We start from the raw sequence: 12,460 nt of genomic DNA on the forward strand, positions 1-12,460 counted from the left end.
AAAAAAAAAAAAAAAGGAAAAGAAAACCTAGGCAGGGTAGCCCATGTCTGGGGGCTGAGGCAGGAGAACTGCTGCAAGTTCAAGGCCAGCCAGGGGTACACAGTGAGTTCAAAGCCAGCCTGAACTATAGGAGACCTTGTCTCAAAAAAGATTTAAACATGGGCCTTTAATGTGCTTTGTGCCAAGGCAAAAGAGTCCAAACAGAATAGAATACCTGATATATATATTCACAGGGTCTTGCTATGTAGCCCAGACTGGCCTCAAACTTGCAAACCTCCTGCCTACAAGTGCTGGGATTACAGGCATATATCACCACATACAGCTTCTTGGGTTTTTACTTTATCTGCAATTTTGCTGGTTTAATGTCTTCCTCATTTAAAAAGTAAAGTTGTCTAATGACTTTTAAAGACAAGTATATATAGAAACAAAAGCTACTGTAACTGTTTAAACTTCAATATAATTCAGCAGATTTATAAAACCATGGATGGGAATTTTAAGTATATAAGACACACAAGTAAATCCTGATGTCTAAACTCCAGGATCTTAGTCCATTAAAGGCTGTTTGGAGATTTCACACAGGGACTGGGAACTTGGGGATAACTCTGTTCCATTGTTCAAGCGAAATGCACCCTTTGCAGCAAAGCAGACCTTTTAGGGTACAAAAAAAATATTTTGTTATCTCAAACGTATCTGCTAAACTGCTTATAAATTCATTTGGTGAATGGATTACCCTTTTTATGGAAAGGATATTAAAATTCAAAAGCCATAAACACAATGGTTCCAATTTCTGGATCTAGGATCCTACGCATCTCTTGTACTTCTCCTAAGACCTAAACTCAACATGCTAGCTAGGCACTGTCTGCATGCTCTGGCTGTCCTGCCCACTCCCTCAAGACTCTTTTCAGCATCTGTGCTATTATAGGGGATCAGAACCTACTCATGTCGACAAGAACTATGGGCAGCTCTGCTTCTTCCTTCCAATTTGAACACACCTCCCAACTGGGGCGCAAAACTTAAGATTTGACTGCTCTAAGACAGTTCTCTTAACTGTGTGTCTGAGAGGAGGACGACACCCCAAGCTGGGAGTGGATAACGACAGAGGTCAATGGAAGAGGCTGGAAAGAAGAGAACATGGGGGGTGAAAGAGCAGTGTGTACGGAGATAAATCAAGACTCCACTGTCCAATGCATCTGAGGTTTCAACTGGGGAAAATGTTCAAGGTGGTAAGAAATAGCCCAAAGTTTTAATCAATAAACGCAAACCAATAAAAATATCAATAAAATATTTTTAATGCCTACAATTTTTCGTATACATAAATTGTAAAACATTCAACTGTATATGCAAAAGTATATTCTCTTGCAGGTCAACAGCACCAGAAAACAAGCTAAGCTATGTATTTTTTTAAACTTGATTTGTCCATTACGTAAAAGACATAATGGATTTAATAACTCCAAAGAAATCTATATTCCATTCTTAATTATACACTAAACACCTGAATATTTATTTCATCACATCCACTAAAATAAATAGTAGTCTAATATATTCAGCACGCTGAAAATAAAACCACCAGTCTCTCTTCATATATTTATTCTCTTTCCAAAAATGTTTTGGTCTCCTGCTATAATCTCAGAAATGTACTAATAGCTGCTTTTAAGTTATAAAATACAAAATAACAATTTATTTTCTTGGAGAAAATCTTGGGGATTACCATTAAAAAAAAAATGAAATTTTGACTTCCCAATGACTTTCATTCTTGTTAACAGTCTTTGAACTTCCTCGTGGCACACAAGTAAGGCCGCCTGTGACATGTGGTACCCTGGCCTCCAAAAGGACGTAACTGCATTTAGAGCTGAGAGAAAATACAAAGACAAGTTCACAAAGTAGCTTTGAAAGAGAGCGCCCTTTGCTTCCACAGGGTAACCTCAGAAGCAAGTGGGACTGTGCAATCAGAGCTGCGAGTTTTATGAAAACTACTTTCCTTCCCTGTCACTGTGGGCGAACGCCACACCCACGGCCATGTAACATTACAAGGTGAAATCACATTACTACATTCGTGAACTGACATTACCCAATAAAAGGCACATCTTCAAATATTAAGAAAAGCTGAAAATCAAAACATGGAGAATACATTGAAAATCAAGCACTTAATTTGTAAACTTTGACAAAATAACAGCCTATTCCAGTTTCTTCAGAGGTGTGCGAGTTTTTCTTAAAAGAGTGGTCAGGAAGTACAGAACAAGATGGAAGACAAGATTTGGAAACAAGACCAAAAGTAAACTCAGTTTTTCTTTCCCTTTTCGTTTTTCATATGCTACAATGTTCCTGTATTATGTTAATGTCATCAGTTATGAGAAATATCCTCAGAAGTGACAGACATTTCAGCCTGACTGTTCCAGCCAAGCTCTGGAACTTGAGTGCAAAAGTTCTCTTCTGTACAAATCACTGCACTGTATCAAGAGCTAGTATGACCAGGATGAATTGAGGGAAATCCTAACAGGTATACGGCAGTTTCTTCAGAATACATCGAGAGAAGGGAATTCCTTCCTACTTATAAAAAAAAGAAAGAGCTAGTAAACTTATAAGCCACCAGAAATCTTTCAGCTTTGATAAGGATTTGAGTGTAAGGAATTTGAGTCTGAATATTGAAAAAAAATATACCCAACAAAAATGGTTTCTGTGGGGGCACATAATTGATGGCAAAGAAAAGAATGTTCCAAAACTACTCTATTAAATGGACTATCACACTACCCTTGAATTTTTCTCACTGATGGTATGGGACATGGGTGAGAAGCTGTTGGGGATTTCTGATACCAGTGACACAGATCTATGTGGACAGTTAGGGTGTTATTCCTAATGAAGACACCTTTTGTGGACGTCAACTTTATCAAATCAAGAGTAGAAATATTTAAATTTTTTAATCAATCAGGACAAAGGCTTCAGCTTTAAATCCTTGCACTTTTAAAGTTTGAAACTCCATTTAAAATGACTTAGTTTTAAAGGACTGTGTCACATGGTCCCATTAAAGAAGGCCAACAATGGTAATCTATGATTCCCAAATTTGAAAAATATTTTATTATAAAAAAGAATATACAAAAAAATGCCAGGACCTGTTGAACAGTAAGGATTCTTTATGGGGCGACCCCTCCTTATTCCTATTCCCCATCCAATGGCTTAAACTACCAGAAGAGTTATTGCAGAACTGTCCTAATAAGCTTCATTCAGACCACCTCTAAGCGCCACATTTAACAGTCAAGGACAAATGCTCCATAGCCTCAACACAGCGTGGCAGCCCTGTTGTTGTGACACGTGGCTTCCTCCAAGCCAGATCTGTGGCCAGCCTGACCAGCCTGTTCAGAGTGGAGGCTCAGCTGAGTCTAAGTCACACGTCTAAGTTGTTAAAGAGGGGTGACAATGAAAAAAGTTCCACGGCCCAGAAAAACACCGGCAGGTGAACACCTGTTCTGCCACGGTGGAGGTGAGAATCTCTTCACAGTGCATAGTTTGAAATCAAAGTGCAATACGGGAAAAAAAGAGAAGGGGTGCTCTTGATACACACGAATTTAGTTTTTGGTTTTTTGCTATTTGCTAAGGAATTTAAGCCACAAATGCAAAATCATTAACATCAAGAGGTACGGGACACCACGGGATTCCAAAATATCTTTGTGACTGGGAAGAAGGTGGAGAGGAGTCTCACATGTCACGTCCTTACTTTTACACTATTATTCTTTTAAGTCTAATATTTGAATAAAATATTTATTTTTTAATATAAAAATGATTTATTTTTTAAGATCACCACAGTGACCTTGTCTGTTTTACACTAAAGCCAACATAAGAGTAAATTGGAAAACTTAGAATATTTGTATACTGGCACAATTTGTATTTTAACTTGGAAAAGACTTTTCAGTTGCCTAATTACTTAAATTAACAGGAATGCTCAGCATCCAGTCCGGAATAATGCAGAATACAATAACTGTATTCTCACTGTATTTTATACTTCAAAGCCACAAGGATGACATCCATGTGATAATTTAAAGCATACTCTACATTTTAGATTTCGTAATCCAACATATAGATTAGCACAGGTCACTTTATTGCGGGCAACATTCATCAAAGGGCCAGTTTTCTCATTAAGAAGTTAAACTTGGGAGGCGGGAGGTGACCCGCTCACATCAGCAGAAGGATGAGTCAAGAGACAATCTTTTTTCTTTTTTCCTTTTAAAGTAACAAAGGAACAACAAAAGACTGGCTGACCGGTGCGTGGCCCGTTAGAGTGCATAGCTCATCAGGATCGAGGCTGGCATCTGTGGACAGTGCAGTTCCCAGCTGCCGCAGTGGACATTACGTCACCTGCACTAGAGCTTTCACCTCCAGTATTCGCAAACACTTCCTGCTCAACGGACAGCCTACAAATGACAGCACACATTCCCTCTCCTTGAGTACTCAAGTATAAATCTAAAAGGACAAGGGGATTTCATCCAGTCTGAAGGCAGGAAGTCCTTGCAGCAGTGATCCCAGAATTTCACAAAAATAAAAGCAGCAACTAACGTCTCTTCAGCTTCTTGGCCTTTCGACGTTTCATTTCTTCTTCTTCTCGTCGCATTTCCTCTAAGTCCTCTTGCATACCTAATCTTAAACTGTTAAAAAATATCAAATGGCACTTGTCAACACAGAGGAGATGAGAATGACACAGCTGGACAAGCACATGGATTGTGCTGTGCTCTCAAAATGCCCCAAGGCTTTGCCCCTGCATGCACACCAGCAGGACCTGCTGTACAAGAAAAAACAATCTCACAACAAAAAACACCTCACTAGCCCCATTAAATTAATAAAAGATAAATATCGCAAAAGCTTTAAAGAAACTTACTCATAACATTTATTTTTATTCTTTCCTAACACTTAGTTTGACTTTTTTTATTTTTGCCATGTCTCATTATGTTGCCCAGGCTAGCCTCAAACTCTTGATCCTCTTGCCCTGGCCTCCAGAATCCTGGCATTACAGGTATATGCACCTCCAAAGTTTGACATGTTAGTTACCAGTAGTTAGAGGAGGGGAGGTCAAGAGAAAATGGAGGCTTAGCATCATGGGTCGAGACGGAAGTGAACTATTTACTAATAATTATTAATTATTAAACTAGTAATTATTTACTAATAATAATTATTAAACACTGGGGATTTAGCTTGGAGGCACAGTGCTCCTGACTTTGATTACTGGTACAAAAAGCCCTGAATACCTATTATTTCCTACTGGTGAATGTTCACTCCCTTACTATCCATACCTAACAGGAATCAGGAGAGAACCTGAATGTATTTTCCTTGAGTCAGCAAAGTTACAGGTTAGTAAGACAGATGAATCTGATGGGGAAAGAACAGCAAAAGCTTCCTGAAGGGTCCTGGGAGATGGCTCAGTGGAATAAGCACTTCCCTGGCAAACATAAGGGCCTGAGTTCAATCCCCAGTTCAGCATTAAAAAAAAAGGCAACTTCCTGACAGCAAAAGGCGGCCTCTAAGAATTACTGCTGCACAGGAGGCGCTGTAGGCGCCCTGTCCTCTTGTCTTCACCTCCACAATACTTCCATGAGACAGCACATATACATCCTTGTCCAAAGAGGTGGGGAAACATCTAGAAAAGCAAATGCATTGGTCTGCAGCCCATACACTTTACCAGCAGGATTACAACTGCACCAATGAACAGAAAAGAACTTTTAGGACATTTTATGCCAGCACGCTTGTACTTACCTCTTTGCTTCTTCTTTCTGCTGCTCCTTCCAACTACTCTCCATGTAACGTAAGGCATAATCACTTTCATCTTTGTACCTGACAGAAGGAAATCCAAGTGTTAAAAAAAAGGCCAGCATTAAATTTTGTAAAGAACTGTATATTCTCATTTAAAAAACAAAATCAATACCTGAAGACAAATTCACAAGCCCTCAGAATATTCCTGAATTTAACATTTACTAACCTACTAATGCTTCAACTCAGCCACATTCACTTGATAATGGCTTACCCAAGAACATACAGCAGGGTAGGCCCAGGTTTTTGTTGTTTTGACAGTCTCACTGGACCGCCCAGGCTGGCTGTGAACTTGCAATCCTCCTCCCTGTGTCTGAAGTTCTGCAGTGGGGTACTGGCGCCCATCGGCACATGCAGCGCAGACTCCACGTTTTCTGTGTGGCACTACGGATTGCGCTCCAGGCACTGTACACACTAGGCAAGGGCTCCACCACCCAGACTGACTGAATTTTTAGATCTGATCTTTAGCGCAGGTCTTCTACTTTTTTTATGACCTTTCTTTAGATGCTTTCCAATTTCTCAGTAGCAATCACACGCGAATGTTCAGGGGCATCTGAGGGCAACTACTGATTGATAGGGACTGTGATAGGTCTCATTTGTTTTACATATACTCAACCTCATTTAACCCTTCCAAAATGTTATTTTAAAAACAATTTACTCAAGTTCATCTAGCTAGTAAGCAGTGGAATGGTGGAACGTCTAATCCTCGTCTTAACACTAGTAGTGCTTCTCAAACTGTAGTGTGTGGGAGCCTAGAAAGCAGAGCTGGGTTCCAGAGGCCTGAGGCAGGGCCTGGGAGGCTGCTCAGGTCTCTCAGTGCTGCCCCCAGCCACATTCCTGAGAGGCAAAATTCACACCAGAGACAGAAAAGTAGCAATCACACGCGAATGGCTTCTGGACTCCCCACCCAGCTAGCACACAGAGCTCTCTCGTTCTCTTCTAATCTACCTTGTTAGGGCAACATTTGAAAAGGGCTACTTTCTGGTCTTTGTGCAAATAACTACACAGACTTCTGAATTCTAAAATATTAACTTGTCAAAAGAGTAAATCTATTGAAAATAACAATCAGCCAGGGATTTCTAATTATCCACTGTAATTTTTTTTATACTGGGAATTGAATTCTGGACCTTGAATTTGCCAGGCAGGTGCTATGTCACTGAGCTATATCCCTCTGTATTCAATGGCTCTACTGTTGTTAACATTTGTTTCTCTTCCATAATATGAATTATTTAAAAAGAATGTCATATTTACAGCTTCTTTAGACTTACTTTTTTCGGTCATAGCCAAAAATTTCTCGAATGTGCTTCGATATTTCTTCCTGAGGTTCTCCTTCATCTTCAATAAAATCATCCATTTCTGAGTCATATTCATCCTCCTCTTCCTCCTCTTCATAATCTCGCTGCCTTTTGTAGCCAGTCGGGAAGGGAAGCCTTTGAGGACCTACAAACAGAAACCATTATTTGCAAGAACATTAAATCTCAAGGTCTTTCCAGCACTCCTAGTGAACTGAGATTAGGAGATGCCACTAAGAAGGTGCCCTTTGGGCTTTGCCGGATAGCTCAGTTGTTTAAAGCACCACTTGGGCAAATGCAGTCAGGCACATAATACGGTGGTTTAAGTCCCAGCTCCAGAAGCTGCACCACACCTGCCTCAAGCACCCTGAAGTAGCAAAAAACTCCAAGAACTCCTCAAATTTCGGCCAAAAAGCACAGCGGATTGTGGCAACTGAGACTGAGCATGGTGGTGCACACTGTAATCCCAGCTCCTGGGAGGCTGTAAACAGATGGATCACTATGAGTCCAATCTAGTAGTGAGACCCTGAACACCCTGTAGACTCTTCCCTCAAATACAAAAAAAAAAAAAAGACAGTGGCCTTCACACTGCAGCAAGCAGACGACAGCAGGCTGCACCTCAGCATGGTGTCGTTACATTGAACCTCACATAACCCTTCTACAATGTCATTTTTAAAATAATTTCAAGTAAAGTGCTGTGCATGTTATCCATAAAGCCCAGCACCAGGCACTCCAGTGCTTATTAGCAACGCTTTATCATACTTTCTAGCTTAGTAGTGCCCATATTTCAGGAATTTCAAAGATCAGTAGTTTCTAAAATGGAGTATCAAGCTGGGCATAGTGGCTCATCTCAGCACTTGAGAGGCTGAGGCAAGAGGACTGGAACAAGTTCGAGACTAGCCTGGGCTACAAAGTGAGTCCAAGGTCAGCCTGAACCACATAGCAGGACCCTGTCTCAAAAAGACCAAAAAGAAAAAGTAAAAGCTCCAAGCAACAGAATTATTAACCATCAAAAGCAGCACCTTCTAAGTCTGAGCATCATAGAAGCATTTGAAAAGCTTAGATTCAGGGCATGTCTGTAACTGCAGCCAGCTGGAAGACTGGGGTAGGACCGCCTAAGCCTAGGAGACTGAAGCCACCTGGACAACACAGGAGGCTTAGTTTCAAAAATAAGATCCAACAAAGTAAAAGAGATATCCAGAATTATGGGCAATTGTTTAAACTGAGTAAAGTTTGACTTCAGGAAAAACATGTATTATTTTTCCTATTCCGCTAACACACTTTGCAAAAGATAGACATTAACCAAAAGACCAACATCTGGGAACTACTGTCCACTCCTTGATTAGATGCTTGTTCTTCTTAAGTGCAACATGCCAGCCTGGCTCCCCGCTCGGGCCTCTGCTGGGCACACTAATGTCAGGGGCTGTCCTGGGCACTGTGCGCTGCCAGCAGCCTCCCTGGCCTCCACCCACTAGCTCCACACTAGCACACCTCATTTGCCCTCTGCCTGTGACAATCAATGCCTCCAGACAATGCTAAATGTCCCCTTGAGGAGGAAAGAAAATTGCTATTGGTAGAGAATCAATGGTACAGCTGAACTGGGAAACTGTAAGGAGTTTCACTGGTTTCTTTTTATATTCTCCATGGTGCTTAACAAGCACAGTACGTTAGCAACTGCCTACTAGCATGACACAACCACCACACAGAACCCTGAACAGCAACAGCCGACTTATAGGCCCAGAGGTTAGGACCTTGAAATGCCCATTATAGGAGCAGAAACACAAGGACCATCTAAAACATCTCCTGGCACGTGACACATGCTTAACAATTTAAGTTCACAAACAGAAAACCAAAGGCTTTCAGTTTGTAATTATACTCTGACCCTTGAAGATAATCTTTTTTCATGAAAATTGAAACTGAATTAAGACTTGTAAGAGTGAGTCACCCTATCTCACAAATGACAAAGTTGTTTAATGTATTTGGGACAACACAGGTGTGAACACTCAGGACCCTACATTAAGTCCCTCTCTAAAGCTTTCCAAGCCACCATCACTAAAGGAACGCTCAAGTACAAGGCAAACAAAATACCAGGTACTGCCAACGTGAGTACATTAAAGGGCACATGAGTTTAGCAAGGTCCCTGGTTATATAAAATGAAGCACTCTTCCCAATTTCTTAGTGACAAATGTACATTCTTTAGGGTAAGAGGCCACTTTACCTTGGGCAGATCTGTAGCCTGACAGGGGAGGCTTCATTCCATTCATCTGTCCATTGCTGGGCCGGCTGATAATATTCTTGGAAGAAATTGTTTCTGAGACAACAGTGCATTTGGGCCTTACAGGGGGACCTGGGCTGCTAACTGTTCGCCCAGAGCCTAAGCTGCTCACTGGTCGCCCAGGGCCCGAACCAGTAACAGTCCTTGCCGCTGGAACTAAGCCAGTTAGGGGTCGTCCAGGACCACTGACTGGCCGTCCAGGGGGCCCTGAGCCACTTACAGGTCGCCGATCATGTGAACTGCTTACAGGTCGTCCAGGGCCTCCAGAGTTGCCCACAGGTCTCCAGGAACTGCCTGAGCCACTGATGGGTCGTCCAGGGCCACTTGCACAGTGTGCAGGTCGCCCAGCACCACTTGTACCACTGACTGTCCGCCCAGAGGGATTCGAGTCACTGGCCAGCTTCTTAGGCCCACTAACGGATGGCTCGGGAGCCAAGCTAGAGCTGCCATTCTGGCGCCTGGGCACAGGGCCAGAACTAAGCGTGGGCCGAGCAGTCCCTGCACCAGGCCGTCCTGGGGCTGAGCTGGAGGTGCTGCCTGGCTGCCTGACCCCTGGGCCCTTAGCCTTACTCTGGGGAGTGACCGTGGGTCCAGGTTTGGAATGGTTAGGTTGGGAAGGAGGAAATTTTTTGGCTTTGTGCTCAGTAGCAGATTTCTGAGTCCCGCTAGCAGAAGTCTTTGGGACACTTGGTGAACAGGTGCTGGAGTGGGGCTTCCCAACCCCATTGAAAACAGGTCTGTCATGGCTCTCGCGAAGGGAGGGCTGGGAGCTGCTGCCAGATCCTGCCTTGGTCCTCTCTCCCGGGATGGATTTGGATGCAGGCAAAGCTAAAGGTTTCTCACTGGCTGTGCTGGGTCTGGATTTCTTCTCAGGATGAGGAATGGGCATTCCTTTGGAAGGATATCTGTCCCCAGGAACTTTGTTAAGTGTTGGGCCCACACTTTCTTTCTGAGAGGGCGCCTTTTTAGATACAGCTGGAGGTAGTTTTGTATCTGTCTCCGGTTTCTTTTTCCTATGCTTTCGTTCTAGGAATTCTCGCTCCCTAAGTTCTTGAGCAGTCAGAGGTCGCTCCTCTGTTTTCTTCACCACCTTGATCTCCACTGGTTCAAATTGTTTTTTCTCAGCCAGCCTCAATAAGTCAGTGAAGTTCATGGGGGGCGGGGCACTTCTAAGGGGGGCCTTTGGCTTGCTCTCTGCTCTGGGAGGCTCTTGCTCCTCCTCGTACTCCAGATCTGACTCGGCCTGACTGTATTCCAAGAAGTCCTCCTCCTCGCCCATCTCGCGCTCCTGCTCTGTTTCCTGGCTGGCATGGCCTTCCATCGCTGGCCTCCTCTTTGACTTCTCCTCAACAGGAATCCCATTGTAGCCGTGGAAATTATCCTTTGTCCTCTTGGCCATAGCTCTTGCTTTCTTGTCATGTTTGAGCTCAATTCGTTTTTTCACTAGTGCTTCTTTTCTCCTTTTTTCTTCTAAAGCTAAAAGGCACAGAACAAGAGTACATTATGTCACGGCACCAAGGTAGCAGAGCGCATGTCTAAAGTCAGCAGGTGGCCAAATCGCAACACCCAAGTTATAGTTTGAAGATATCTAGGAATCAAATGAGGAAGTCACTTGAATAAGTAGCAACTGAGTCATCTTTGTAATATCAGTGGGTCACATACGGGCTTTTCTGTATGACTAAGCCAGTGAAAGACTTGGCTTTCAGTTTTAAAGACAGAAAACAGTAAATTACCAAGTGAAGTGAAAATTAGTACTCACTGACAAACGCTAATAATTATGCATCAAAGAATACTTCAACTTACTGAATCCTTTATTTGCATGAAATAAAACTATCTTGAATTTTACAGTTTTTAAAACAACCATTTTAACTTGTAAATAAAGCATTCTTATTAATAATAATGCAAAACAGGAACAATTTCAGAACCAAGGTTCAAGAATCAAGGTCTTACTGGGGAATTATAATGGCCAACCTAAAAACAAGATCACTAAACCTAACCATTCCCTGCCCCCTTTTTGTCTTTTTGAGGCTGGATTTCACTGTGGTTCAGGCTGGCCTTGAATTCACTCTGTAGCCCAGGCTGACCTTGAACTTGTGGCAGTCCTCCTGTCTCAGCCTCTGTAGTGCTGGGATTATAGCCATACGCCACCATAATCTGCTTATCCCTATTATTATTTTTTTAAGAGACAAGGTCTTGTCCAGGCTTGTCCCATGTTATGGGTTCAACTGATTCTCCTGTCTCAGCCTCCCAAGTAGCTGGGACAATGTGTGTGTGCCACTATGCCTGACTCCAGAAAGCCTTCAATTAAAGGGAGGAATAAAAGAAAATTTCCATACAAATGACCAGCATAAGAACATGCAGTACAGCCATGTATAAAGTTAACTCAAGCATACACATACCTACAAAACCTATATTCATTGGCCTCTTGGTTTTAGAAACATCTGCTGGTATCTTCAAAAAATTAAAAACAGTCAGGAAGATAGGTCAGAAGCATAAGCACCAACCTCGCTAGTGCAAGGTCCTGAGTTCGATCCCCAATATTAAAAAAAAAATTTAAAAATTAAAAAAACCTAAAACCTAAAAACAGCCAGTTGTAGTGTTGTATACCTATAATCCCAGAACTCGAGAGCACGAGACAGGAAAATCACTTGGAGTTGTAAGCCAGCCTGGGCTACAAAGTGAATTCAAGGCCGGCCTGAATTACATAGTAAGACCCTGTATCAAAAATCACACACACGGGCTGGTCAGATGGCTCAGTGGTCTGAGGCACCTACTTAGAACAAGCTTGGCGGAGCACAGGGACCGCGGTTCAATCCCCCAGCACCACATGCCAGCCAGCCCTGCCCCCTGGTGGGCTGAGCTGGCCACACACACACACACAAATAAATAAATAAATAAATAAATCACACACACAAACTAAATAAATAAATAACCACACTACGTCCACATACCAGCTCCCCATGATGAAAATAATCAGTATGTACTGTGACCAAGTAGTGATTAAAAGGAAAGTTAAAAAAAAATCCTCTTGTAAGTACAAACTGAACATGAAGATAGAAGACTTTAAAAATGAAAATAAAGACGGATACATACCTTTTTTCCT

The 12,460-nt window shown here is 42.3% G+C and overlaps 1 protein-coding gene across 1 annotated transcript in view; it reads right to left on the reverse strand.

Moving 5' to 3' along the window:
• Positions 1-1,297: 1,297 nt before the first annotated feature.
• The window catches only part of Spty2d1 (SPT2 chromatin protein domain containing 1), a 21,529-nt gene continuing 10,366 nt past the window's right edge, over positions 1,298-12,460 (reverse strand). Inside the window, exons 4-7 of the mRNA XM_023719335.1 lie at positions 9,301-10,833; positions 7,059-7,230; positions 5,737-5,814; positions 1,298-4,634 (exon numbers count right to left, since the gene is read on the reverse strand). Coding sequence (XP_023575103.1) covers positions 4,541-4,634; positions 5,737-5,814; positions 7,059-7,230; positions 9,301-10,833 — 1,877 coding nt within the window. The 3' untranslated portion in view covers positions 1,298-4,540. The remainder of the gene's footprint in view (positions 4,635-5,736; positions 5,815-7,058; positions 7,231-9,300; positions 10,834-12,460) is intronic.

Source organism: Octodon degus, unplaced genomic scaffold (genome assembly GCF_000260255.1).
Source record: "Octodon degus isolate 3935 unplaced genomic scaffold, OctDeg1.0 scaffold00067, whole genome shotgun sequence".
Lineage (NCBI taxonomy): Eukaryota > Metazoa > Chordata > Mammalia > Rodentia > Octodontidae > Octodon > Octodon degus.